Source organism: Meriones unguiculatus, chromosome 14, assembly GCF_030254825.1.
Source record: "Meriones unguiculatus strain TT.TT164.6M chromosome 14, Bangor_MerUng_6.1, whole genome shotgun sequence".
In the NCBI taxonomy this organism is placed as follows: domain Eukaryota; kingdom Metazoa; phylum Chordata; class Mammalia; order Rodentia; family Muridae; genus Meriones; species Meriones unguiculatus.
The window spans coordinates 5390374-5417107 of NC_083361.1; the positions used below are offsets into that span (position 1 = coordinate 5390374).

At 57.1% G+C, this 26734-nt stretch overlaps 2 protein-coding genes and 1 long non-coding RNA gene across 12 annotated transcripts; 1 reads left to right on the forward strand and 2 right to left on the reverse strand.

Moving 5' to 3' along the window:
- Nucleotides 1-2: 2 nt before the first annotated feature.
- Nucleotides 3-13009, reverse strand: Arhgap33 (Rho GTPase activating protein 33). 3 transcript variants are annotated; one of them, XM_021641203.2, is made up of 22 exons: nucleotides 12861-12993; nucleotides 11996-12078; nucleotides 10850-10947; nucleotides 10674-10758; nucleotides 10225-10305; nucleotides 9995-10132; nucleotides 9492-9584; nucleotides 8585-8707; nucleotides 8428-8505; nucleotides 8275-8341; nucleotides 8139-8198; nucleotides 7901-8053; nucleotides 7721-7823; nucleotides 6236-6380; nucleotides 6068-6150; nucleotides 5877-5984; nucleotides 4733-4878; nucleotides 3955-4108; nucleotides 3724-3869; nucleotides 3560-3634; nucleotides 1718-2380; nucleotides 3-1625 (listed from the first exon to the last, which is right to left on the reverse strand). In XM_021641203.2, exons 2-22 carry the CDS (start codon nucleotides 12071-12073, stop codon nucleotides 370-372), a joined length of 3933 nt encoding a protein of 1310 aa, XP_021496878.1. In that variant the 5' UTR covers nucleotides 12074-12078; nucleotides 12861-12993; the 3' UTR covers nucleotides 3-369. The 3 variants fall into 3 exon arrangements, with proteins under 3 accessions (XP_021496878.1, XP_021496898.1, XP_060222636.1); XM_021641223.2 differs by lacking the exon at nucleotides 11996-12078 and having other exon boundaries at nucleotides 12861-13009; XM_060366653.1 differs by lacking the exons at nucleotides 10850-10947; nucleotides 11996-12078 and having other exon boundaries at nucleotides 12861-12958.
- Nucleotides 13010-13220: 211 nt separating this feature from the next.
- Nucleotides 13221-16293, forward strand: LOC132647122 (uncharacterized). Its single transcript, XR_009585409.1, has 2 exons — nucleotides 13221-13636; nucleotides 15254-16293. It is a non-coding gene; the product is annotated as an uncharacterized LOC132647122 (long non-coding RNA).
- An 843-nt stretch (nucleotides 16294-17136) lies between these two features.
- Nucleotides 17137-26433, reverse strand: Proser3 (proline and serine rich 3). Of its 8 annotated transcripts, none has more exons than XM_060366669.1 (11): nucleotides 26300-26433; nucleotides 23776-23872; nucleotides 23320-23487; nucleotides 22988-23115; nucleotides 22814-22917; nucleotides 20959-21041; nucleotides 20725-20870; nucleotides 19156-19373; nucleotides 18068-19052; nucleotides 17900-17981; nucleotides 17137-17615 (listed from the first exon to the last, which is right to left on the reverse strand). In XM_060366669.1, exons 2-11 carry the CDS (start codon nucleotides 23832-23834, stop codon nucleotides 17474-17476), a joined length of 2115 nt encoding a protein of 704 aa, XP_060222652.1. In that variant the 5' UTR covers nucleotides 23835-23872; nucleotides 26300-26433; the 3' UTR covers nucleotides 17137-17473. The 8 variants fall into 8 exon arrangements, with proteins under 8 accessions (XP_060222652.1, XP_060222650.1, XP_060222653.1 ...); XM_060366667.1 differs by lacking the exon at nucleotides 26300-26433 and adding an exon at nucleotides 25646-25767; XM_060366670.1 differs by lacking the exon at nucleotides 26300-26433 and adding an exon at nucleotides 25495-25627.
- Nucleotides 26434-26734: the final 301 nt, after the last annotated feature.

The following is a 26734-nucleotide window of genomic DNA, read 5'->3' on the forward strand; positions in this document are numbered from 1 at the left end:
GCCAGATTTCTGCCATCTTTATTCACTGACGTTGCAGGTGGTTTAGTGGGGGCGTGGAGAGAGGTGGGCCGGAGCTCTCTCCCCAGCCCTGTGCACAGAGCAGGACAGGCTGGAGGCTCCTGGAGGGAGGACACGGCATCTGCCTCGTCCCCAGCTCCAATTTGTGCAAGGGCCCAGGAGGGAGATGGGGTTGGTCACACGCTATGATCCAGGGTAGGGACACAATGATTTTGGGGTAAGGGACCCACATCAGAGCAAGTTACAAAGTTAGAAACTTGGGGTGGGGTGGCGAGCTCAGGAAAATACAAAACAAGGGATTGCCTTGGCCCAGCATCCAGTGTGGTGGAAGGGTTCTTTCCTGGTCCTAGCTCAGCAGTAACTTCGGGTCTGTCCTTCTGAATGCAGGGACCAGCTGGGGGTGGGGTAAGGAGGAGGGGGACCAGCCCCCTCCCCTCTGTGTCCTCCATTTCTGTACAAGGATCCTCGGAGCTCGGCCCCCCGCCCATAGGCTGGTGGAGCCGCCCTGTAGAGCAGGAGGGGCTCAGGAGAGCCCCAGGGTCCAGGCACCCGATGGGGGGTACGGGGACCCCAAGGAGCCCGCTGCTTCTGTGGGAGGCGGGGAACAGGGGGTCCGGGATCTGACCGGCTTCGGGGGTGGGCGGGAGGAGAGGAGGAGGAAGAGGAGGCAGGTGAAGGGCCCCTGGGCCCCAGGGCTAGGTTGACGTAGAGGGGCTCAGGCCGGGTAGGGCGCCGGGGAAGGTGCTGAGAAACTGAGTGGCTGAGGTGGTCGGGCGGAAAGCAGGAGGAGGGCGCTGGGTAGCTGAGCAGGAAGTCGGGGGACCTGTGCAGTGGTGGCGACTGGCCGAGCATGCCATATGAGGCATTGAGCCTGTCGGGAGGCATGGAGCGAAAGGGACTCCAGGGCCGGCTGGGACCGGAGTAGGAGGTCCCCTCCCCGGTCCCGATCTCATAGTACAGATTCTCCCCCCTGTCCAGTGCTGAGGGGGTACCCAGCGAGTTCCTCCAGACGGGGGCTGGAGAGCTGGGGGGGAAGGACGGGGCCCCCAGGGAGTACAAGCCTTGTTTGGGGACCCCGAGGAAGGGGGGCAGACACTCTCGGGGGGTTGAGAAGAAGCTGGGGTTGGAGCCCTGTGAGGGGGCAGAACACGGGGACTGGGCTGCCATCTCCGAAGCATCCCTGTAAGGCCCGCTTGCCCTGAGCTGGGCACTGACCTGGGAAGGGCCTCTGGGGCCCCTCCTTGAGGTCCCCAGGGGCCGCTGGCTTCTCACCAGGCTCCCATCGCTTTGTTGCCTTGGGAGGTAAGCTGGAGGGCCTGAAGCCCAGGCGCCTGGGTGGGCTAAGGAGGGAGGGTGTGGCCCACTCCCTGAAGTCCCCACAGGCTCTCCACCCACCTCCAGGGACAATGAGCGTCGGAAGGGCGAGTGGGGAGCAGGCGGGGTGCCCCCCTGCTCTTGTTGGCTCTGTTGCTCTGCCACCTGCTGAGCCCGCTCAGCCAAGGCCAGGGCCATGAGGCGGGCTGGGTTCTTGGGGGGTGGGGGTGGAGCCCCACCAGGGCGCAGCAGAGACAGGGGTGGCGGCAGTAACGGTGAGTCCATGCCAGGACCTACAACACAGAGAGGACCCGGAAGGGATTCGGCTGGGTCCTGGGGCAGCTTGGGGAGGGGGTGTGAGCGGGGTCTACTGAGCAAGACTCACTGTGCTGGCCGGGAGCTCCCCGAGGACCCGTTGCTGCCAGCTTGCTGCTGATCTCCTGCTGGCAGGTGTCACTTAGCTGGGCCTCAGCTCCACGCAGCAGCAAGGGGATGAGATGGGGGCGCAGGCCTGGGTTAGGGCTCAGAGCCGGTGTTGGGGTGACTGAGGCAGGTGTCCCTCCAGCGCCCAGCAGCTCCAGGACAGCTGGCGGCACTGACACAGCCAGGGGCTCTGAGATGTCCAGGGCCGTGGGTGAAGCGGGGTTGGCGGGTCCATGGGGTAACAGGGGCTGCGGGGTTGCCCGAGGTGGGAAGGCCGAGGCAGAGGCTGGAGGGGCAGGGCTGGCAGGAGGGGCAGGGTCCCCGGGGGTGGGGCTGCTGCAGCGGAAGGTAAGGGGATCAAAGTCGAGTCCTCGGAGCCCTTCCAGGCAGCGGGGTGGACTGAAGTCCAGCTCATCGCCATCGTCTAGCCAGGCTGAGGTGCGGTGTGAGGGGGACCCAGACAGTGGCCCCAGGCCAGCTGCTGAGGACTCTGAGGAGGAGGACGAGGAGGACGAGGAGGACGAGGAGGAGGACAGGCTCTCGCAGGAGCCGGCCGGTGCTGGGCCCACGGGGAAGGCATCGCTGCTGGAGTGGGGCCGTCTCAGCCGGTGCAGCCTCTGGAGGCCTGTTGGGATGGGGGGGTCAGTGTCACACACAGCTTGGCAGGAACAGTGAAACGAAGCAGAGCTCCCTGGAGGCTGCCCAGCCCGGCTGAGAAAGAGCCGTTCTGACCACAGGGGGAGGGCAAGGTTCTGAACTGGTCCAGACCAGAGCAGGCGTGGGGTCTGGTGACTGCATGACCTATGAGGCATGAGAGGGCATCACTCGGGGTGCGTGGCGTCTAGACGGAACAACCGCCTTAGGAGACCACTGACTGTTCTGATCCTGCCAGGCTGTGGGCGGATCCTCCAGAACAGCTGTGAGTGTGCTGAGATTGCTGACAAGAACCACCAGATCCACCGGGGTGGAGGAATGCTGAGCGTGCGCACACAAGTGCACGCACACACGAGACAGAGAGAGAGGGTGGTCTATAGTTATGCGGTGACTGGACATGGAACAATCCTCTCACTTCTCATATTGCCCACAAATGCTTCAAAGCGATGGACCTGAGCAACAGGGAACTCGCACAGGCCTTTGTGCCCTCACAGTGAGGAACGATGGCTGTGCAGAGGATGCCTCTGGTCAGGGGCAGCGCAGGGAGGGCAAGGCACTCCAGGAACGTGTGGGGGCTCTTTTAATTGCCTCCAGGGAGTGTGTACTATTATATTATTTAAATATTTTCAAAAGGAGTGACTAAACATGACCCTGTTTGCACCAGTGAATGCTGTGTGTACTACCAGTAGAAATTTGTATCTAATTGCACCTAAAATTTTCCTAGCTTACACCTAAAGCCTTGGTTTTAAAAGCTTAAATCCCACCAGGGAGTGGTGGCGGCACACGCCTTTAATCTCAGCATTCTGGAGGCAGAGGCAATTGGATCTCTGAGTCTGAGGTCAGCCTGGTCTACACAGGGCCTTCCAGGACAGCCAGGGCTACATAGATTTTAAGTCCCTTGTTGGATCTGGTGACACACATATAACCTCAGTTCCCAGGCCCAAGGCAGAGTTGTGGGGTCAGCCTGGGCTATACTGCAAGTTCCAGGCCGGCCAGAGCAACACAGCAAGACCTCGTCTCAAAGCAATAACAACCCCCCCAAACCCCAAGGCCCTCTCCCCAATCTGAAGCGCAGCATTTAGAGGTGAAGCCGGAGCCTCAGTCCCCCCTGGCTCAGCGTGGGCACACATGGGGTCCACTCTGCGCTCACCAGCCCCGCTGGCCTGTGACGACAGAGACTCTTCGCTTTTGGCAGATCGCAGTGTGACAGTGTCAGGTCTGCTGCCTGTGGGGAGGTGAAGAGAAGTCACCCGCCTCTCCAGCACCATAGCCACCCCCACCCTCTCCACCCCCCAGCAAGGCCTAGTCTCTGACCTGAAGGCTGTGGGGGGGCTCGGCTGCCCCCCAGCCAGGGCAGCGGCTTCTTCCGGGGTATGCTTGGGCCCCGCCCCAGGGCGAAGAACGTCTTCCAGCTGCTCCCCCCTGGTTTGCGCGGTTTCTCCCCCCTCTCTCTTTTCCTTCTGGAGTTTGGGTGAGAGAGAATCGGCAGTCTGAGGAACCAGGGCCTCCAGGCTAATCGTCCCCTCAGCAGCCCCTCATTCCTACCTTTCCACGGGTGAGGCTGGGGTCTTGGGAGTTGTGGGCTCCATAGGTGTTCCGAGGCGGCCCTGGGTTCGGGCCTGGGCTTCTTCCAGCGTCAGCAGGCGAGTGGATGGGCTGCTTCCCGCAAGGGACTTGGGTCTGGGAAGGAGGCAGCCGCCTGGAGAGGTCAGAAAGGGAACAAAACTGTAAGCGTTGAGCCATTGGAGAAGACAGGCAAAGCCAAGCGCCACAGCCCAAGCCCCGGCCCCGCAGCGTGCCCACCCGGGCTGGCAAGGCAGGGACCGGTGTAGGTCAGGCGGGAATGGGGGGCAGCAGGCAGTAAGAAGGAGGGGTGAGGCAGAACGAGCTGATGAGGAGGCAGCTCCCAGCAGCCAGCAAGGGCAGTGGCTCTGGTCAGTTACCTCGGGCCAGAGGACCCTCCGACGAGCAGACTCCTGACTGGGCTGGGGTCCGGGGCAGGGCAGGGAGTCTGGGCAGGGCCAGGGTGGGGTCAAGTCTGGGGACCTCCCACCTCCTCCCAGGTGCACCCAAGGCCCCACGCGCCCCCAGGAGCTATAAGGGGTGAAGGAAGAACCGCGTCCTGGCCAAGAAGTGGGGATCCCGGGCGTAGGAGCTGAAATGAGAAGGAGGGGGCGCGGGCAGGGATGGGCCGGGGTGGGGTCCTCAAGGAGCTGGGGGGGAGGTCTAGTCAGTGGGGTAGGGCCAGGAGCCCTCCTGCCCTCCCACTGCAGCCCCGACACTGAGGGCGGTAGCAGGACGTGAGGGCCCGGGCTGGGCATACCTGCAGGGTCCAGGCCCGCAGAGGTGAAGGTGTCACTGAACAGGACCTCCACGTGGGTGAGCAGGAACTCCACCACCACCGACTGCACCCGGACCTCTCGGAAGGCGGCCGCCCCACCAAGCCCCACTGACTCCAGCTCCGTGGACCTGGAGGTGGGGGGTGAGGCGTATACCTTGAGCCTGGCTGGCAGTGGAGGGCGCCAGGGGAAGAGGCCGCTCTCTATCCCACCTATCTCTGACCTTAAAGTGATAACTGGTATAAGAGGCTCTCCGCCTTCCCCCCTTTCCACCTCCAAGCCACTCAAGCGGCTCTGAGCGACCACCGAGGCTGTCATGGACCCCTCCTTCCCTCACATCCACAGCGACTCTCAAGTGTACCTGGGCCTCTGAAAACCTACCCAAATCCTCACACACCCCCGTTTGTGCCCCCATCCTGCTTGGTATAATTTGGTAAAGTATCCCCTAAATGCCCATGGAGTAAAGATTTGGTCCCCAAGTTGGGGGCTTAGGAGGTGGGGCCTGGTGGGAGAGGTCTTTATGTCGCCGGATGCTTGCTCATGGGGTCCGCCGCACCCCCAGCCCTTCCTGAGCTGTGCAGTTTTATTCTGCCATAACCCCCCACCATGTTACCTTGTCACAAGCTCAGAGCAATGGATCAGCTGACTGTGGACAGAAATCTCTGAAACTGTGCTCCAAACAAATCCTTCCTCTGTGCGAGCTAACTGCTATGGCATTGTGCTGTGGTTACAGAAAGCTAGCTGGCATACTAGCCCAGTCTCCATTCCTCCCATGTGGATGTCATAGTAGCCCCTTCATGCTGTGCTGTCCCCAACAGTCTGTTCTCAGAGAACCGGGCCCCTGAATCAGTCAGACTGTCCAGCCTAGAGACCTGCATCCGCTAACCCACAGTAAGTCTCCGCTGACTTATCAGGCTGCTCTCCTGTAGTCTGTGGCTGCGTCTCTGGGCCCTTGCTCGTTCGCTGAGCTGCAGCCCAGCAGGCCGCCCTGGGGTCCCTGCAATCACCAGGCCTGTTTGCCTCAGGCTTGCACTCTGCTCCTTCTGCAGGTCTGATTCTCCCCAGAGGCTCACGTGGGACCCACGCAGGTCTTTTCTGAACGGATCCACCCCATCGAGGGAAGCTCACCGTAGCAGGTTGGGTGCCCAGACGATGGCCAGGTTGCGGGCATGCATGCTGGTGTTGGCGCTGTGTCTTGCCATGCGGGCCAGGTGCCTCAGCAGGTACTCCAGGGTCCTGGGGGCAGAGCAGTGGCACACGACTGCTTGCCTTCCGCTCTCTGCCCCCCCCCCGTCGCCCTTCTTGACCCTGCCCTTTACCTGTAGTGTGGTGGAGGCAGCTGCTGGATGACGTCATGCACGCGCACCAAGCGTTCCTCCTCTCCGGGCACGGACATGGCCTCCTGCCACGGTGGACAGGCATGCTAGTGCTGGGCACATACAGCTGCGCCCCGGCTGCCCAGCCAGGAAGTTAGTTCCCTTACTCACACTGAACTTCCCGTAGAGCTGGTAGGTGAGCAAGGGGTTGGGCAGTTCCCGGAAGTAGAGCTTGCAGAGCGAGGACACACTATGGATGTCTTGGAGGAAGGCGGGACCAGAGAGCTCCGGGATCCTCTCACTATCAAACTCGTGCCTGAGAATTACAGGTCGGGGAGGGGGGTTGCTAACCTGGCCATAGGCCATGCTCTCCACCCCTACCCCTACCCACAGTCCCACAGATGGATACAACCATCCTCCCTAAGCCCGCGCAGGGGTCCAGAGGGAGAACCTCACTGAATCTCCAATGACCCTGCAGGGCAAAGACAAGGGAGCCACACTGAGGCTCAGGGGCAAGATGCCTCACCTGCAGTTACCTGAGGGTGACTCCAGAGTCTACCTACGCCCCTGCCATAACCCCTGCCATGCCATTCTCTGGGCTTTAGGCAGCCACCGTGGAAGTGAAGTGCTCACTGCTTCTCGGGGTGTCTGTTGCTCCCAGGTAAAAGCTCTCCCCCTCTACAATTCCACTCAACTCACCTGCCCTCACCTTTCCTGCTCTTGCCCTGCAGTCTCTGTTGTCCCCTATCTTGTCCCATTTCTTCCCACCTTTATGTCTCCTTGGTTCAGAACCTTCTGGTGGTTCCCTTAAGTAAAGTCCACATCCTAAGCCATCAAAATGGCCCTGTCAGGGAGCTGGGTGTGGCTCACTGATAGAGCACCAGTGAAGGAAGGGCGTGGGGCATGGTCAGCAGTTGCGCCCGATGAGCTGGCACGGCACGTATCTCCTGCACTAAGGTGCAAGGAGCCCCGCCCGCCCGCGCTGCCTGCTCAGCCTCAGTGCTGACTGTCCGCCGCTTTGCCTTTGCATGGTTGCTACCTCTACAAGGACACTTTTGATAGGACACCCCTCTCTCTCCTCCTTCCCGCGAGGTCTCCTCCTTCCCTGGATACTCAAGAATACAAATTCGCCATCCTGCTTTTCCTTTTTGGTGGTGATGGTGGTTTGTTTTGTTTGTTTGTTTTTTGAGAACGTCTCTTACACAGCTTAGTCTGGCCCAGAACTCCCTATGTAGTCAAATATGGCCTTGAATCCCTGATCCTCCTGCCTCTACCTCCCAAGTGCTTGGATTACTAGTATGGCAACTATTCCTTGCTCTCTCTGTCCATTTCTATCCTCATTAGCCCAAATCTAATTTTGTGCGCTTCACCCGGTAGCTTCAGCCATCTTCTCGTTTGTCCCTAGGGCCTGAGGTGTGTCATTCGCTGTGGACCCCCAGCCCCAGTTAGTCTTGGCATGTGGTGGGGTCCCTGGAACTGACCCTCTGAGGACGCCACGCTTACTCTGGCCCTCCAGCCTTAGCTGGCTGTGGCCTCCTCGAGGGAGCCTCCAGGCACCACTGCATCGTGCCTTCCTAACTGTCCACAGATGTGAGCCCAGCATGTAGCACAGGCTGGGACAGAATGTGCTAATAAATTCAGGCTGAGGGCACGCACCGAAGCCTCTGGATGTTGGAGGACACGCCGGAGAGCCGGTAGATTCCATCCACGACACCGTGGGCCTCGATGAACTCAGAGCAGCAGCGCAGCACCTGGGGCACTGGGAGGAGGGAGCAGGGTCAGGGCCAGAGCTGCGCCTGCCTGAGGCAGCATGGGCGTGGAGGTCCCAGGCCTCACCATCCTGGCCTGAGTTGCTGAGGTGCTCTCCAAGGTCACAACCAAATACCCTCTGCCGCAGGATTCCCCGTTGGCGCAGCCGCTGGCGGGAGGGGCGAGAGCGCATGAAGGTGCGGAGGAGGCCCGCCAGCTTCCCCCTCGGCCGGGGCACCGCTGCGGGGGCAAAGGCAGACCACTCAGACACAGGGGTGCCAGGGCCCGGGGGCGGGGCAGAGACCTGATCCCTTGTTTCCGTTACCTGAGGTCAGAGAAGGAATGCCCTGGGGAGCTGGGATGCCGCACAGGGGACTGTCAGCATCTGTGGGTGCACAATGGCAGAAGGAGCAGGTGGTAGGCAGAGGGTGAGAGGGGCGCCCAGCCTCCCCGAGACTTACCCGCCTTCAGGCCGGGCCCCGGCCTCTCCGTGAAGAGTTCCACACACTCGCTGGGGAAGAAACCAACCTGAGGAAGGATCCCAGTTAGTAGCTGGGCAGAGTGCCATAGTGGGCATAGGGCCCTACCTCGCGGGCTCAGCAAACCCGGCTCACCTGGAAGCCCCGCTTGCCCCGCCACCAGCTCCGATCCTCTGTGGGCGGCATGTCGATCACTGAGACGATGTCTCCCACCTGGGAGTGGGAGGAGGGGCTTCAGCGGAGGCAGGAGAAGCGGGGAGCGCGGGGAGGGTCCACGCCTGCCAAGCCTCACCTCAAAGGACAGCTCATCTGGCGCCTGGGCAGTGTACCGCTTGACCACGTGGGCAGCAGCCACGGCAGGGACGTTGAGGGAGGCTTCCTCGCTGAGGAGCAGGCGCCGGCCGTGGTTGTCCAGCTGAGACGGAGGTAAAGGGGGGGTCAGAAGGGACTAGCAAAGTCAGACCAGTCTCCTGTCCGGAGAGGCCACCGCCTGTCCCTAAGAGCCTCTGTCACTCCAAACTAGTGTCCAAACACTAGATTCTTATTTCCTCTTGAAAAGGCTGGAGAGTTGGCTTAGTAGTTAAGAGCACCTGCTAGAAGATTCTGTCCCAGCACCCACATGCAGCTCCCACTATCTGAAAGTCTAGTTTCAGGGGATCTGATGCTCTCATCCAGCCGCTGCAGGCATGTATGTGGATGCACAGAAAAAACACACATACACACAAAATAAAAAGGTGTGACGCCAACGAAGTAACAGCGACAGCAAGAAAAAAAGATGTCTCTTCCTTCTCCTCCTCCTCTTCCCCACCCCTGGCTTGTCCCAAGATTCTCCTGTCCCCCATCCCCAAAGACACCTACACTTTGATCCTTCTTAGCAGAAGATACACATGAATTTTACCCAAATTCATTGAGTTTAAGCCACTGTCAGCCAGATGCACTGTCAATTACAAGCAGCACGTTTCTAACCAGTATACCTGTAAACCTCTATAGTCACACAGCTATACACGCACGCACACACACGCACACACACACCCACGTACCTTTCCCTTGCAGGCATGCACCCACACAGACACCAAAATACCAATGCCCCCTCCCCTCTGCCTTCCTTCTTTTCTGTGCCCACACACTCCTAGGCTGCTTCTTGTGCCTCAGACACCTCTCATTAGATCCCAGCTCCCGGTTCCCCACATCACACCCACCTCCATCCACGTGAGCACAGGCCCACAGTTGAGGTTACTATCCACCAGTCCTGACAGGGTCTCCAGGTACTGCAGCAACAGTGGTACCAGCATCTGGAAGCAAATTGCCAAGGAGAGCTCCTGTGAATAGATAAAGACAGAGCCTCCCCCACTCTCCCAGAGTGCCAAGCTCATCTCTCAGCAAGGCTGAGGTTCAACCTGGATGCCTGGGCATGGCTCAGCTCCTAAGCTCTGCAATGTTAATCATGCTGAGCTGAGCTCTGGAGTGAAACTCATGCTGACCTGTGACCCCCCTTGGACTTTCCCATGATCCCCAACTAAAGGGACCCTCTAACATCCTGTTATATTTTTAAGGCTGTCTGACATTCTGGCTTGGAACTCTGACTGCAGCCTTCCACATGCTGAGATTACAGGCTTATCCCTGCACGCTGCCCCGACTAGAGAGATGGCTCCTGCCTATTTTCCTGCCTTGCTGATGATATACCTTGAGGCAAGCAGGTTACCTGGGCAGCCCTGGCGCCCTCTGGGGGTGGAGGGAGCTCCGGGAGGCAGGAAAATCTCCGGTCAAATATACACCGGTGGAGGTGGGCATCCAGGGAGCGGAAATCATCGTAGCTTCGCAGAACTGGCCAGGAGCGGCCCTGTGGGGGCAGGCAGGACAGAGGGAACAGAGCCCATTATTCAGAGCTGAGGGCTACAGTAGCTAGTAGATGAGAGGCGGGGGCAGCCTCACCTGACAGGTCACCTGTACCCCAAACACCAGCTCATTTTCTCCAGAGAGGCTGGGGCCTTCGCGCTCTGGAGACAGCAGGAGCTGCAAGGGAAGCACAAACCAAAGGGAGGCCTTTAGTTTTGTCCCAGACCTAACTTTTCTTGGCTGGGACTATCTGTGTTCCCCTCTTGGACCTCCAGAAGGACAGAGCCTGGCGGTGTCACTGTCTGGGTACAGACAGCATCTGTCCTGTCACAGAGCAGATGCTTAACACACCTTCTGTGGAAGAATAAACAGTAGAATAAATGATGAATGAGAGACCAGCCCTCCCAGTCTGCTCGGGCCTCGGATGGATTCCTGCTAGTGTCTGCTCAAATGTGCAGGTAGCCAGAGCTCAGGGATGAGCTTCAGGGCACAGTGGCTGCTAGCCATTCACCCCCACACACACACCTAGACAAACGTTTCCATACCTGAATGTGGCCAAAGTCAACATTCTCATAGTGGAAATGGGCACAGTCAGCCAGCCGGGGGAAGGGGCCTCGAGGAGCTGAGAGCCTGCAAGACAGGCAAAGGGTCGCCCACAGCTCTCTCCTGGAGCTTCCTCCCCGCTAAGCTAAGCTAAGCTAAGCCCCTGGCATCCTCTCACCTCTTCCCAGACTTTCCCTTTGCACCAGGCCCTCCAGGAGGGGGGACGGGCTGCACTGAGCCCTCTCCTGGGCCATCCAGACTGTCAGTGCTGCGGGCCTGTGGAGCAGAGACAAGAATCAGAGGCCCCCAGAGATGGAGCAGGAACAACGAGAGCATTGTTATCTGCCAGCTTGGGCCTGGAGCCTGGAGGCTCTACACACTGTCCTGCTGCGTGGGGTAAAAGGGTAGGTCAACAGGACGGGAGTGCTGGGCTGTGGACCAGCCTGCTTCTTCCTGTGTGGTCTGGGATAAGGGACTGGAGGTGCGGGGACCAAGGGTGAGGAGGCAACAGGGACGGGAGCATGCTGGCCCTGTCTGTGCATGTTTAAGATCCTACTATAGCAGGTGCAGTGCAGTCACCTGCCGCTAACTAGACCTCCCAGGCCACACCTCAGTCTCCTGTTCCCGATCTCTCCCCTCCTGCCAGAACGGTTTTCACAAAGAACGAAAGTGCTTCTCCATAGATCCTGCTTCAGTGACTCCCATGCAGCCCAGAAGAGGTCAGAATTCCCAGGTCCGAGTGCCAAGCTTCCTTGAGGTGGGTTCCATTTGCCCCTCCAGACCTGTCTCTCCCCTGATGCCCCATTCACAGAGCTCAGAACTTTTCAGAAGACAAGTGTCACCTGGTTTTCCCTTCTGAGCCTTTGCCTCAAGCATGGTCCCCCCCACCCTGTCACTAGGTTCTTTCCTCCTCATCTCCAGTGCTCGCCTCGTGTGTGCTCCTCCAGGAGGCCTCCTCTGTCCGCTCAGGCTGTTGCAGACATTTGTCTCCATCCCCTGGGCTTCCTCCTTCCCAGGCTACACAGCCTTCTGCCTCACTCTGAGATGCCTCTTGGTGAGCAACTCGCCTCTCCCATTGGACTCCAACCTCCCCTGAAGTAGGGTCCCAGGCTGAGACCCCCCCAGCATGCCCAGCAGACTTGGGCAGAGTGGAAGATTGCTCTCTGGGTCCATGTCATGCAGTGCCAGTCCTTTTGCGTAGCATAGACTGGACAGCTCTGATAGATAAATTAACCAGCTGCCAGATGGGGATTCAGGGATTTGCTGGGCTGGGCTTTCCCCTCCTCCGTGTCCCTGCAACCCCGAGTTCATCCCTGGGTCTCACCCTCAGAGTCTGTCCCCTGCCAGCCCATGAAGCTCCCCAAGGCAGGATGGGGTCTGACTGTTTCTGTGCCTGGAGCATGGGGCCTGCACAGAGGAGGCCTCAGTGAATGTGGGAATGAATGGATGAATGAGCGGGAGCAGTAGGGTGGGAGAGGAAGGCGTGGAGGAGGGGAGATGAAGACAAGGAGACGGGGAAGCCCCAAGGCTCGGGCTTCGGAATGGAGGCGCGAGGCTGGCCTCTGGGGTAGAGTGAGGATGGGGGAAGGCGGGAGAGGCTGAGATAAAGGTTCTGATCGATGTGGGTGGGAGGATTGAGAGCGGGTGGCGTGGGCTGAAAATGAAGGAGAAGAAAAGGGTCAGGCAAGGGATGGAGTGGGATGGGGGTGGGGCTCGGGGATGAGAAAGGGGCTGTTGGGAGCAGGAGGTGGTGGTCGGGAGGGTGATGGGCGGGGGGCGCTGAGATGCTGAGGAGGGCGCTGAGATGGGAGCTGGTTTCCAGGGAGCCTCGGCAGACGCCGGCCGGCAGGGGTGGGGTGCCCTCGTGGGGCGCGGGTCCTCCCCTGAACCAGCCCCCTTCTCTCAAGTCCGGGTCCTCCGCCACTGTCACCCCTTTTTCAGGGCCCGGAGGTGGCGGGGGGGAGGGGAGAGGGGGAAGGATGCATGCTGAGGGGGCGGGGTCGAGGCCCCGGCTGCCACCCAGGACACCTCCGGACCGAGGTGGAGACCGGAGGGGACCGCGACGGAGGGTGAGGGGCGGCGCGCGGGCCGCGGGCTCGGGCGGGGCCGGGGGCGGGGCGCGCAGGGCGGGGCCGCGCGGACAGACTGGCACGCGGACAGACAGACTGATGGCCCCGAGGGCCCCTCACCACCATGGTCGCGGTAGCCTCCTCAGACCCCGGCGGCTCTCGAGCCCTCGTCCGTAGTCCTCGCCGCCACCGCCGCCGCCATGGTGACACAAAGGGGAGGGCGTGAGGCGCGCGCGGGCGGCCGCAGGCCCCGCCCCTAACGGCTACCGGGGGGCTCTGGCGCGCTCCCTGAGAGGGGCGGGCCGGCGGGCAGGCGGAGGCGCTCCTCATTGGCTCCGATTTGGCCTGAGCGGCACGCCCCGCCCACGAGGCGTCTGCCTATTGGCTGGGAGTGCGGCTCCGCCTCCGGGCCCTGCCCCTCCGGCCCCGCCCCCCGAAGTTTGACAGCGCCACGCCCACGCGCTCGGCATTGGCCGTCAGCGCCCTCCGGAGACGCAGCCCGGTAGTCTTTATGCTCCGCCGCCGCCGCCGCCGCCGCCTCTCCCCCGGAGCCGACGGCCTTTTTCCCTAGTCCGCGCTCCGCGGTCATTCCTCGGACGTGCTCCGCGGCCTTCGCCTACGGCCATGCCTCAAGCGGCCTTGTCGAAGCGCGGTCCCTGCAGTCCCCAAGGCTGTCAGTCCTGGTCCCGGCCCCACCCACAGGCTTTTTTTTGATCTAGCACACCCTGCTTGGGTTCCCACCCTAGGCTCTGGGCGACTCGGCCTCACCCCATCCACTGGACATTTTCCCTTGTTTCCCCATATTCGCTTATTTCAGGCCTTCGACTTTTTTTTTTTTTTTTTTTCCTGGCCGAAGCTTCCATAAGGAATGCTAGAACATTTTCTCGGAAAGCGAGGTACAGTCTTTTCTTTTTTTCAAACGAGCGATAGAGCAGTGCCCAGAAAGCATTGCAGTCACACCCTTTCCGGAAGGATGCTTTCACTGATCTGGACCCTGAACAGGACCCTGGTCTCGGGAGCACGCCCCTGGTCCTGGCGTTTAAAGGCTGTGATCATTTAATTCAGGGAGACACCAATAATCAAAACAAGAAAAAAAGATACAGTCTTCCCACGCTAAAAGGCTAATATGAACTGGGTACAGTGGTTCCGGCTTGTAATCTCAGCACTGGGAAAGTGGGTGCGGGGAGGACCGTGAATTTGAGGCCATCGGAATAGGAAGACTGTCTCAGAATATCAAAGAGGGAAGGGAGGAAGGAGATGGTAGAGAAGAAAGAGAAAGAAACCTACTTATAATCTTAGAGCTGAGCAGGACTATTAACCGGGAATGTGAGGCCACCTTGAGCTGGGTAATGTCTCAGAATTAGGGGCCGGAGAGATGGCTCAGCAGTTAGGAGCACTGACTGCTCTTCCAGAGGACTCCGGTTTCCATCCCCAACTGCCAGCACCCACATGACTGTTCACTAACTCCAGTTCCAAGTGATCTGACGCTCTTCTGACTTCTGTGGACATCAGGCACACACATGGAACACCAACATATGTGCAGGCAAAACACCTGTGTGCATTAATAAGTAAAAAATTTAAAACCACCGAATCAACAAGCTGATGGAAGAAAATGAATAAACTAAATACAAATCTCCAGTGCGCCGGAGAAAAGCTAGTTTGGGGTTGTGAAATACGGGAAAGGAATGATGGACTTAGGGGCAGGGAATCAATTCCTTTTTTTATTTTTTTATGTGCATTGGTGTTTTGCCTGCATGTATGCCTAGGGGAGGGTGTCAAGTACCCTGGGACTGGAGTTACAGTTATGAGCTGCCTTGTGGATGCTGGGAATCGAACAAGGGTCTTCTGGAAGAGAGGCCGGTGCTCTTAACCACCGAGCCAGTTCTCCAGCCCCGTTACTTTCTGTTTTGCTTTTTTCAAGACGGGGTTTCTCTGGGTAGCCTTGGCTGTTCTGAAACTCACTAAGTAGATCAGGCTGGCCTCAAACTCACAGAGATACACCTGCCTCTGTCCCCGAAGTGCTGGGACTAAAGGTGTGCGCCACCAACCCCTGGCTCTGTTAGTTACATATATTTACTTTTCCAGTGCTAAGGGATGGGATCCAGGGCCTTTCGCATGATAGGAATGTGCTCTACTACTGAGCCATCCCACAGCCCGTTAGTTTTTTGACTGATTGAATTTGTTAGCCTCAGTCCTATTACAGTGATTTCCCACCCCACGCTCCTCTGCCTTATATATGCCCTCTTCCATTAGCCCCTGTGGCAGCATTCTCTGACACTCCACTCATGCCTGACTCTTGTCAGTTTACAGAACTGACAGCTATAGCCAACAGGGAGAAATGGAAATGGCACTTTGTGATTTCCAAGGCTATGTGGTAAATGGCAGCACCGGTTCCTTTCTGTCCCCTAGAACTTACAACTGAGAGGCCTCATCTGGAAAAACCGCTGGACTGAAAGCTTTCAGGCCTAACATTTGACAGCCCTGACTGAGCTCGTTTTTTTCCATTTTCTCAGCCCTGATGCTGGACTGCAAGTAAGTTTCAGAGGATTCTACAAAGCTGCCAATTAATCCTTCAATCTCCCCAGACATCACTGAGTGGAAGCTGACTGTGCCCTGTATGCTGACTTAGAGAATCCACGGCGTAATGAGTGTTTGATGCTACTCAACTTTGGGGGCAGCTAGTTACCCAGCCGTCCTGTCAAGCGGGTAATCCCCACCTGTCTCAACTGAAGTCTCACACAGCCTCCTAGTCCCCATTCTCACCTTGATCAGGATGTTATAAACAGCTTTCATTGTGCCTTGTGTCTAAACAGCGACTTTAAAAGGCTGAAAACACAATTTACCTTGTTTCTGACATAGACAACTCCCTCATAGAAACCCACCCCATTGCTCTTCATAAACACACATATGGAAACCAACCCTGAATCCTTAAACCCAGCACTCAGGAAGCAGAGGCTCTTCCTGCTCTGTGAATTCAAGGCCAGCCTGGTCTACAAAGCTATACCAGGGCAGCCAAGGCTACACAGAGAATCCCTGACTCCAAGAGGAAAAAAAAAACAAAAACCTTGAAAAATCTTTCAACATACATTTTTGTTTTGAGGGAGTTTCACTGTGTGCCCTTGGCTGGCCTGCATTTCTAGATGTAGATCAGGTTGTTTTTGAAACCACCCGCCTCTGCTGGGATTATGGGCGTGTGTGACCGTGCCCAGCTAGCAAACATCTCCTTAACTAGAATTCAGTGAGTTTTTCTTCTGAGTAAGCCACCGCTGCCGTGAGAGAATGCCCTCCGTGGCTCGGATGTTCGAACACTTGGCCTCTAGTTGTTGGAACTACTTGGGAACAACTGGGTGCGATCTTGGAGGAGGAGGTGTGGCTGGGGGCAGGCTTTGAGGTTTCAAAGGACTCCCATTTCCAGCGTCTGTCTCTACCTTGTGGTGGTGTGACCTCTCAGCACTGCCCCAGTGCCAGGCCTGCCTCTGTGCTCCCCGCCAGGACAGTCAGGGACTCCAACTCTCTGAAACTGTAAGCCCAAAATAAATATCTTCTCTTGTAAGTTGCCTTGATCATGGTGTCCGATGGCAGCAATAGAAAGGTAAACAACCACATACAACAGAACTCACCACCTCACTGAGCTCAGCAGGTGCACCCCCGTGTGCCACCCCCGGCATACCGACCAACATTTTGTTTTCGACACAGGGTCTCACTATGACCCCAAAGTCAAGATCCTCCTGCCTCAGACTCGTGGGATCACAGATGCTTGCCACCATGTCCACCAATCAGATTTCAGAGCATAAAGCATCTCTGAGAAAGCAGGAAAAAAAAAAAAGAAAGAAAATGAAAGGCCAGCACTTTTCTAACTGAGGCTGCATGTCTTCAGTTGTATTCAATGTGTTGAAGGAGTCAGTTTCAAAGAGAAGAGACAGGCTGTCTCCCTGGGTGGCCAGTGTGTTGGAGAGTGAACAGATGTGCTTATAGTAATGACAAACTCTCAGAGGTACGGGGAGGAGGTAGCCTGGACTGGGGAGAGGGGAGGGGAAAGGAGTCGGGTCTGCCAGGTGGCCATGTGTGAGAAGGGAGGGCAGTCAGAAGGCTTTGGGCCTGAGCAGGGAGAACGTGGCTGAAGAAAGTGAAGAGGGGGGAATGAACTTGGGGAAGCTCCAGTAACCTGTGGGGAATCAAGACATCTCTTAGACCTGTGGATGGAAATGGCAGCCGGAAGGAGAGATGCTGGCGCAAAGGGCGCAAAGGGAGATGCACCGTTGTCCAACACGGCTGCCTAGGAGCCCGTGACAGCGCCTTTGTCTCCGTCTGAGACATAAAAAGGCACTTCTGAGTTACATGAGCCAGGTTCCATGTTACCTAGACCCATGGGCTTACTTAAACCACACACACAAGCTCGGAAAAGAAATTGTTTCTGTCGTTAGGGAAGGGTTACACTTCCATATCAGGACAATCAGCCTTTTTACAACAATCCTTTTCTAAAGATTAACAGTAAATGTTAATTGGAGACGTGGGGGTGGGGGTGTGTGCAAGCGCGAGCGTGACCCAGAACTCATGTTTGGAGCTCAGGGAATCAGATACTGGTCCTTGCCTCCTTCCCTGTCTGAGACCCAGTCTCCACAGGCCAGCTACCTTTATGAGGGTTCTGGGATCTGAACTCGGGTCTTCACACTTGCAAGTGCTTCGCCCACTGAGCCATCTCCCCAGCGAAGGAAGAACAGAACTTTTACAGTTCAAAGTCGTCTGGCCTCAAGGGAGGCTCCTTCCCTCCTCAACCGCATTCTCGGGGACCTGGAAGGTGACGTGGCTGGGGAAGAGGAAGATGCTGGGTCCTCAGTGTGATCCAAGAGGAGGGATAACTGGGTCTCCACTTTCCTAGAGAAAGGCCGGAGAGGTGGAGGCTGGAGTATGTGCTCCCATTAAGAAGCTGGGGCAGAGGCAGGTGGATCTCTGTGAGCTCCAGGCCAGCCTGATCTACAAAGCAAGTCCAGGACAGCCAAGGCTACACAGAGAAACCCTGTCTCAGGGAAAAACAAAAGAAAACTCTGGGGCTATGGATGGGGTTAAGGAAAGGGGCTTGGAAGAGACAGGCACCCATCAGGGGTGTCATAGGACTCAGGGGCCCAGTATGGTAGATCCTGGTGATGGAGAGCTGTCACCTTTTCTGCTTCCGGAGCTCTGCCCTCTGAGCTCTTAGAACCCGCAACACAGGGTCTTCCTGAAACTCGCTGCCGTCGGAGTCTGGGGAGTAAAAGGCTGAGCTCCAGAAGGCGGACAGAGTCTGGGACCACCACCACGACACTCGAGTGACCCGGAATCCCCCTTACCTTCCGCAGCCTGCAGAAGTCCGGCGGCCTGGGAGAGCAAGTCCTCAGAGGGGGCGTGGCCTGAGGCTGGTGTGGCCAAGGTCCCCGCGTCACCGGCTCCCATTTCGGGCACAGAGGTCTTGAAATCGGGTGACTGGACCTCCGACAGTGTGGGTGCCTTTGGGGTTGTAGCCGGCTGTGGATCCCCAGCTGAAAGGGTGGCTTGACTTCTCCAAAGCACCGAACTGTCCGGGGAGGACGCGGCCAGGGCTGTGTGGGACTCCGTCTTGCACTCACGCTGAGACTCGGATGGAGGGGGCGGAACTCGGGCTTGGGGGAGTGTGGCCCGGACTTTGCGAGATCCTGCCTCAGGTGGAGGCGGGCTCTCACGGCGAGGGGGCGTGTCCTCCAAGCTGTCGGGGAACAGTCTAGCTGTCACTACCTGGCCCAGGGCGCCCCTGAGCTGGGAACTCTGAGCCTCCAAAGCTGCAGTGTCCGGCCCAGTGGTCTCCCGGCGCGACGAAGCGCTGGCCCTCCGTGGCTTGGGGCGCGGCTTGTTGGGCTGGGCAGGGCTATTCGGCTCAGGGGTGGTTGGCCCCTTAGGGGTGTCAGGTAGTGGCAGGGTGGAAGCTGGGGCAGCGGGGGTGGAAGCCCAGGGAGGTGGTGTGGGGGCTGGAGGCTCTGGAGCGGAGACCTGCGGAGCAGGTGTGGCGGCTGGGACAGTTGGAATGGAGGTCGGTGGTGCTGGGAAGGGGGCCAGGGGAGCGAGGGGGGAGGCTAGTATTGGGGTAGGAACCATCCCGAGCGGTACCCAGGGATTGGCTTGTGGGGCCCAGAGAAACCCTGGGGGGCTGGGGGCCCAGATGTGTGGAGAGGGTGCAGAAAGAGGGGAAGGCCTCTCCACACAGGCCGCTGGGGCAGGAGGCTGGGCCATGCTGCTCCATAGTGAAACACTGTTAGGCTGGGTCCCCTGGGAACCTGGATTCATGACAGGGACAGGAAGAGTCTGTAGACAGAAAGAGGTATCTGAGACAGGAAGGAAGAGGGGAAAGGTCCTCTGTCACCTTCCGCTGTCCCTTATCACTGTCAGGCTCTCTCCTCCAACTTACCTGAGTGCTGATGGCTGGGGTCCTGGGCAACACCCAGGTCCCATCACCCTCGCCTCCTCGAGCCTGCTCCAGCTTCTGAGCCTGCTCCAGCTTCTGAGCCCGCTCCAGCTTCCGCCGCTGCCGCCATTGGTACAGAATGTCTTCCTCAGGCTTTAGGGTTGCCTGGGAGGAGGCTGGGTGGGGAGCAGGGATGCTGGCCTGGGATGGTGCTGGGGCTGCTGCGGAGGAAGTGGAAAGGGCTGAGGAGAGAGCTCGGGGTGATGCCTGCTGGCCTGTGCCAGAGGGCGGAAACCACCCGACTCCTTTCCCAAGTGGGACGCAGCGTTGGGGCTTTCCTCTCCTGTGGTTTTGCTTTGTAGCCTGGGCTGGATTTAAACCGGCAATCCTCCTGACCCAGCCTGCGCTTACAAACAAGTATACCCAGTTTATGATTCTACTTGTATTTTCCTTCCGTGAGTCTTTTGGTCACTTCTCTCCCCTCTGCTGGTCCGGCTCTGGTCCAGGTGCTGAGAGCAGCCACTGGACGCCATTAACACCCAGAAGACAATGCACCCGCCATGCTCTGAAGTCTTCTGACAGCCAGGCCTCACCAGGCCGCCATGGCCTAAGGGACTGCCCCTTGCCAACGTCTCCCACCTGTGCCACACTGCTCTGTCTCTGGCCCTTGCCTTGTCTCTCTGTGTATCTCTGGAACTCACTATGTACCAGGGTGACCTCCAACTCACAGGCCCACTGTCTACCTTCCAAGTGCTCAGATGAAAGGTGTGTCCTTGCCATAATCACAGCACAGGGAGGCAGAGGCAGGCAGATTTCTGAGTTGGAGGCCAGCCTGGGTGACACAGAGAAACCCTGTCTCAACCCCACAAAAAAGGCACACTGTCTGGGGCCTGTTTCCCTCTGGCCTCTAGTCTTACATGGCCTATGCTGGCCTCAAACACTGTACGCAGCTGAGACTGACTCTGGTCTTCCTGCTGGGGCTGCAGCACTCCCCACCAGTTTATACGCAGTATAGACGCGGGTAGAGACCTGGGTTTACATGCAGTACAGACGTGGCTTTGACTGGAACACACTGAGGTTTAGCAGAGCCTCGTGACACTTCCATATACTTAGCTACAAAAAAGCTCCGTCTGATTCACTGTGATACAAACTGTGATGTGCACAGCGAGACCCTCCTGAAACCCCGCTGCTGGGGAGGCCGAGGCAGGGCTACTGAGAATTCACGGCCAGCATGAACTACACATTAGTTTCAGCACAGCAAGACCCTGGTCCAAAGAAACAAAACTAAAACCAATAAAGTATGACCACTTCCTCTAATCTGTGCTAAGCTTTTGGTTTTGTTTACATTCATAATGGCAGGGAGTATGGTGGGCCTGTCACATCCCTGATGGCTACTTTCGACAGACATATAGGAAGGGGCTCCCAGGTACTCAAGGACTCATTTCATCCTCACAATCCCTGTGAACGAGGGATCCAGTTATCGTTCCTGGTTCTCAGTTAGAGAAACATGGAAGTCACACAGCTAGTAAGTAGACAAGATGGGATTTGAACCTGGCTACCATCATGCCTTACCTCCCGGCACAGGTTCTTTGGGACTAGAACCCTTGATGGAGTCCGGATTGAAGGTCACAGAGCAGGGAGAGAGGCCATCAGAGCTGACGGGAAAGAAGCTGCTAGCATCGCTGGGACTGAGGGAGGAGGAGGAGAGGGAGGCCTTGCTGTGGGGAGAATAGACCAGTGAGGCGAGCAGTGAGGGTCGCGGGGGGCAGGGGGCAGGGGAGGGGGAGGACGCACGAGGGCTATCACCTGCGCTTGAGCAGCTTGGTCGCTCTGCTTTGTAGGCTCAGTGTCTCCAGGTCCAGCAAAGACGAGTTCCATGAGTTCAGGCTCTGCAGTGAAGGGACCAGAAGCTAGTCTGTGCCACAGGCTGGGAAGCCAGGGGCTCTCTACACAAGGCCTGGGGACCCATATTCCACCTGCGGCAGGGAAGGCTATAGTCTGCTTCTCCACCTGGGGAAGACAGGCTCTCTTTCCTGCTTTGGCTTTTGAGATAGGACCTTACTTTGGAACCCAGGCTGGCCTTGAACTCCCCATTCTGCTACCTCAGCCACCCCAGGATTGATGACTTTGTGGGTAAAGCGCGCTCTGTACAGGTCTATGACCTGAGTTTCATCCCTAGAATCTACACAGGAATGAAAGAAGAGAAGCAAACCTGAAAGTTGTCCTCTGACCCATACACACACAGACGGGGGGGGGGGGGACAGACAGACACACAGGCACACAGACAGACACACAGGCACACACCAGATTTAAATTTTAAAAGGAAAAGGTTGAACCTGTCTTCTTGACCAGACCAGGTTAATCCAAACATTCTATCAAACAGTTCAGTGACTGACTTGAGAGTGACTGAGACAGAGATTGGGGCTGCAGAGATGGCTCAGCCATGAGCATAACCGGCTCTTGCAAAGGATCTATAATCAACTCCAGGCATCCACATGGCGGCTGACAAATGTCTGTAACTCAGCTGCAGGGATCTCACACCCTTTTCTAACCTCCACAAGCACCAGGCACACAAGCGTTGCACGGACAAACATGCAGGCAGAACGTTACACACATAAAACAACTTAATTAAAACAAAAAAGGAGAGAGAGAGAGAGGGGAAGGAAGTCGGTCCAATCTCCAGTCCTACTTTCCACTGCAATAGCTGAGTAACACGGCATCAAAAGCCGCTGGCAGCCATTTTGGTTATTATAAGGAGAAAGCGTGCGAAGACTGAGCCCAGTAAACAGAAAGAGAGCCGCGAGCTGGGCTCCTCCCAACACCGTGCAAACATACGGATCTGGCTCAGGTTCTGAATGCTCAGAGTACACTTCACACCACTATTTTGAAGGTTATGGATTCTTTAGGAGGAGGTGGGGCCGGGCAGGCCACTAGGCTCTTGAAGAACACCTAGCCCTGGTCCCAGCCTGCACTCGCTGCTTCCTGGTCTGACAGCACAACGACCCCTCCCACCGCACACTCCTGTCACGCTGCGCGGACACCCTGACACTGTCAGGTGTTTCGGTCATGGCAACATGGACGTAATGAAGACACAGGCACATCTACTTTCTTAGAGTTCAACATTGTGCTTAACCAGCAAATCCTCTTGTTAAATCTTATTCTGGTATTATTTTCTTGAGGTACGATAACATAAAACCCAGAGCAGCCTCAAACTCTGGTGACTTTAAACTTCTGATCTGGGCTGGAGAGATGTCTCAGAGGCTAAGAGCACAGGCTGCTCTTCCAGAGGTCCTGAGTTCAATCCCCAGCAACCACATGATGACTCACAAGCATCTATAATGAGATCTGGTGCCCTCTTCTGGGGGTGTTACATGCAGGCAGAACACTGTATGATGAATAAATAAATCTTAAAAATGCACAAACACACACACACACACACACACACACACACACACAACTTCTGATCCTCCTGCCTTCACCTCCTGAGTTGACAGCTGTGTGTCACCACGCCTGCTTTCTGTGGCACTGGAGATCAAGTTCAGGGCTTCCTCAAGGGAGCCACATCTTTTTTGTTTATGATTGTTTAAGACGATCATTGTCTCTAATTCTGTCCCAGGGCTGGTACTGTCAGTTTGCACACGAGACAAGACAATAATGTCACCTGCTTTGCTTTCTCAAGAGGAGCTGAAGCCAGAGATGAAGTGGACATCCCAGTGGGAGGCGGACCTGTCACTGCAGCTCTTCCTTTAGGTCCACCGGGTCCTGCTGGGAAACCTTGGCTGAATCACAGGGGCGGGAAGAGCGGCAGGCCCTGGGCGGGAAACACTGCAGGTACCTGCCGCAAGGTAACTGCTGAAGTCCGACGACTTGGGCTGTAGCCACCAAAAGTCGGCTGGGGTTGGGCCTGCGGGCTGGCGCTCCTCTCGGCTCGTGGGCTGAGCTTGGCGGAACCTGTTTATGTACCTGTGAGTGTCAGGGGATGAGAGGCAGATGGAGTGAGGGGGTCACTGAGGATCATGCATTACGGGGAATCCAGGCGCCACGGCCCTCTATCACACACATGAAGTCGCCTGGTCCTAAAAGAGTGCTGTGTAAACAGCTCTGTTTCTGATGGTTATTATGGGATGCCTTCTTCCCCTTTTCCCCTCAAGAAGCTCTGGTACTCACTTGGCCACCACTGAGTCCCCGCTATCAATTAAGGTGGGTGGTGGAGAGGTACTTTGTCCCCCGGTGGTACTGAGCGGGGACTGGGTCCCTGAGCTGGATGGCCAGGACTCCTCAGACAGCTCAGGGGAACCGGCTGCCGTGGCCTTGGGAGCTTGTGGCCTTTGAGACCTGGATGAACCCGGGATTTAAATTGGGAGAAAACACAAGAAGAAACGGTCAGGCCAGAAAGGTGATCCCGTCGGGAAGGAACACACATCTCAGCAGCTGGAAACAGGAACCATGCCCCAGTTACCTAAGTGGGGCTGCGGTCCAGGTCAGGGGCCAGAGGGGAAAGCCACCAGCAGCAGGGTGTGGTTTGTTACTCTCTCGCCCCTGTTCTCTCGTGCCTGCCTTCCCTCCAGGGGCCACTTACTGCTATCAGTCTGAGGCAAGGAACTTCCCCTGGAGTGCCCTCACCTTGTCGCTCCAGTTCTAGATTCTCGATGGCCAACTGGGTTGTCCATCCTGGGGAACATTTCCAAAGGGGTTGTCTTGGGGAGTGAAGACTGGCAAGCTATGAAAGAAGCAGAGCACAGTAAGAGGAGGACAGAAGCCGACAATTCCCGTGGATTAAGGGAAGAAATGGTCTACAATTCCCATGAATCATCACTTCACAGGCAAGCTAATGCTAGTAGAGGCGTGATTCCCACAAGCTTTTAAGAGAGACTTAGAGGAAGCAAGGAACCGGCAACTGGTAGTTCTCAACTCTGGATCCAGCCTAGGAGGAGCGTCTATTATTATTTTTGAGACAGGGTTTCACTCTCTAGCCATGGTTAGCCTTGCACTTGAGGTAATCCTCCTGCCTCAACCTCCTGAGTGCTGGGATTACGGAAGCTTTAAAAGAGGACTTTTTAAATTACAGACTCAATGTCACAGGTATAATGTTCACCTGTAATCCTAGCACTCAAGAGGCTGAGGCAGGAGGATCAAAGGTTCCAGACCAGAGGCTGGAGAGATGGCTCAGTGAGCACAAACATGAAGACCTGAGTTCAAATCCACAAAAGCCATGTAAAGCCAGATGTGGTCACAGGGGTCTACAATCCGAGCACTTGTACACTGAGGTGGAGGTGGACACAGGAGAGCCCCCCAAAAGCTCGAAGGCCAGCTAGCCTCTAACACTCCAAGGAGAGCATCAAAGCCATCCCTGCCTCAGCGCGGTGGGAGATGAGGGCGCCTGAGGTTGTCTGACTTCTACATGGCGCGCCCACGCTCACACACAGAAACACGTGCACTCACACACAAAGGCTATAAGAGAGATCGTGTCTCAGAACAAGGACATGTCCGAGCTTCACGGTTCTCACTCCAGGCTAACAGAACCAGAATGTAAGGAAACGGGTGAAACGCTGCATCTTCTCCACACTATCCAGGCAATTAAAAAAAAAGATTTACTGAGAACTGAACCCGGGGCCTCTGGAAAACCAGCCACTGCTCCCAACGGCTGGGCCCTTTCCCCAGCTCCATGCAGGCAAAGTCCCAGTCTGTTGTACTGTTCTTCATTTTTTTTTAACTGACACTTGTTACTTGTACACGTTTATGCGGTACAGTATGGTATTTCAATGTATGTATACAATGTGTAATGATCAAATCAGGGTACTTAATTTCCATCTCTAAACATTTTTTCATGAAGCCCATTTCATGGAGCTCTAACTAAGACCACGACTGAAAAACAAGTAATTTAGCCTGGCATGGTGGCGCATGCCTTTAATCCCAGACTCAGGAGGCAAAAGCAGGAGTTCAAGGACAGCCTTGTCCACAGAGCGAGTTTCAAGGCTGTCAAGGCTACACAGTAAACCTGAAAAACAACAACAACAAAAGGAATTAAAAACAAAACACACAAATAAAAAAGGGAGAACGAAAACAAAAGAGAAATAGACAAAAATAAAAACAGTAACAAAACAGCCACGACCAAACCATACAAGGTACGTTTCCGGTTAAACCTGTTAAGGGGAGGGGGAGGCGCGGCCCCCAGCGAAGATCGAGTAGCTGGACTACAATCCCCATGATTCACCGCTCTGCTCCTAGGTGAGAAACTCCAGAAACAACACCCATGGGTGTCTGGGACAGTCTGGAAATTAACGACTCAACTTCCAAGTTTCTTTTAGGCTCCCTTAGGCCCACCCAGAGGGAGCAAAAGACCTGAGATCCCAGAGACGCTGCAGCGCCCAAGCTGCGTAGTATCTTGGGAATTGTAGTTCCTGCGCGGTTGGGCCGGGGACCCCAGGCTCCGGTCGACATGTGCCGCCTTCCCTAGGCTCCCTGTGGTCTCCGAGAGAGGGACCAACCTCACCTGCACTCCTTCCGCAGCGGGGGTGCCCGCTGGGCTCCTTCGGGGGGCCAGCCGCGCCCCGACCCTCCTCCCTCGGCAACGCTGCCAGCCCCGCCCCCTTCCGGGCGTGCGACCAATGATAGACTAGAAAAGTGACTGGAAAGCGGCCGGGGGGCGTTCCCGCGCGGCTGGCGGCCGCGCTGCTGAGAGCGCGGGTTTGATTGGGGGCGGGGGGCGCGCAGCGGTGATTGGCAAGACCGTGCACCAATAGGAAGGACCGGAGGCGGGGCTGAGGCTTGGAAGCGCGCTGCGAGTCCCGGCTTTTTCCCAGTCCTCTCTAACCGCCAGAATAGCTGCTGAGGACCCGCTCCAAGCCCGACCACGGTTACGGGGCTGCTCGGGGGCGTCCGCGTCCACTTCCACTGCCATTCCTCTAGCAGTTGAGCCGGCAAACCCATCCTGATGGTCCCCTTAACCACTTTCCTCTTGCTGCTGAGCAGCTGATAGCACTCCTTGCCAGGCCCGGGCTCCTGGCCCAGGTAGTGGGATCAAAACGAGCTATTTCGGGCCCCGGCGCGCAGTCCCCGCGGGCCAACGTGGAGTGTTCCGGCTCACGCCCCCTGGCCACCGAGCACCCGAGGCTGAGTCAGAGGCACAGAATTAGGCCCGACCTACCCTGGGGCAGGGTCTGGTCAGTGTCCTCCTGACAGCCTGGCGTGGGGGCGGCGTTCTCCAGGAATCTTCTACCGAGGCTGGTGCGTCATCCCCAGAGCTGCCAGCCGGGCCGAGATGGATTAAGAGGACTGGACCCTTTTTGGTGGACTTCTCGGGGCCCAGGGTCCCAACTGCCACAGCGATTGGCCACGCCTCTAAGGGTCTGCCTCCCAGACCCTTAGTGTCCCTGCTGGAAAAGGAGAAGGGCTTAATGACAGTTCCCCGGTGTCCTTTCCCAGGCATCCAACGGGCGTTCAGTAACTGGCCAAGTCATTATTGAAGTTTCTAAATAAGGCTTACTAATGGCCGAGCCTGGCCTCAATCCCAGTGTCCCCGAGAGGCCCTCGGGGGCGGCACGGGGCGCAGTATAAATCGGAGCCTGCGTGCGCTTGGGCA

What these genes read in the sequence shown, in the direction of transcription:
- Proser3 (XM_060366662.1), bottom strand. Translation starts at nt 25,359, where the DNA reads ATGGGGATTGTAGTCCAGCTACTCGATCTTCGCTGGGGGCCGCGCCTC. An exon ending in TCTAGAACTGGAGCGACAAG is followed by an intron (nt 23,488 to 23,775) that starts GTGAGGGCACTC and finishes GGGTTCATCCAG; the next exon opens with GTCTCAAAGGCCACAAGCTC. An exon ending in ACCAAGCTGCTCAAGCGCAG is followed by an intron (nt 20,871 to 20,958) that starts GTGATAGCCCTC and finishes TTCTCCCCACAG; the next exon opens with CAAGGCCTCCCTCTCCTCCT.
- Arhgap33 (XM_021641203.2), bottom strand. Translation starts at nt 12,073, where the DNA reads ATGCTCCAGGCACAGAAACAGTCAGACCCCATCCTGCCTTGGGGAGCT. An exon ending in GGGGCCCGGCCTGAAGGCGG is followed by an intron (nt 8,199 to 8,274) that starts GTAAGTCTCGGG and finishes GTGCACCCACAG; the next exon opens with ATGCTGACAGTCCCCTGTGC. An exon ending in TGGGCACCCAACCTGCTACG is followed by an intron (nt 4,879 to 5,876) that starts GTGAGCTTCCCT and finishes CCCCACCTCCAG; the next exon opens with GTCCACGGAGCTGGAGTCAG.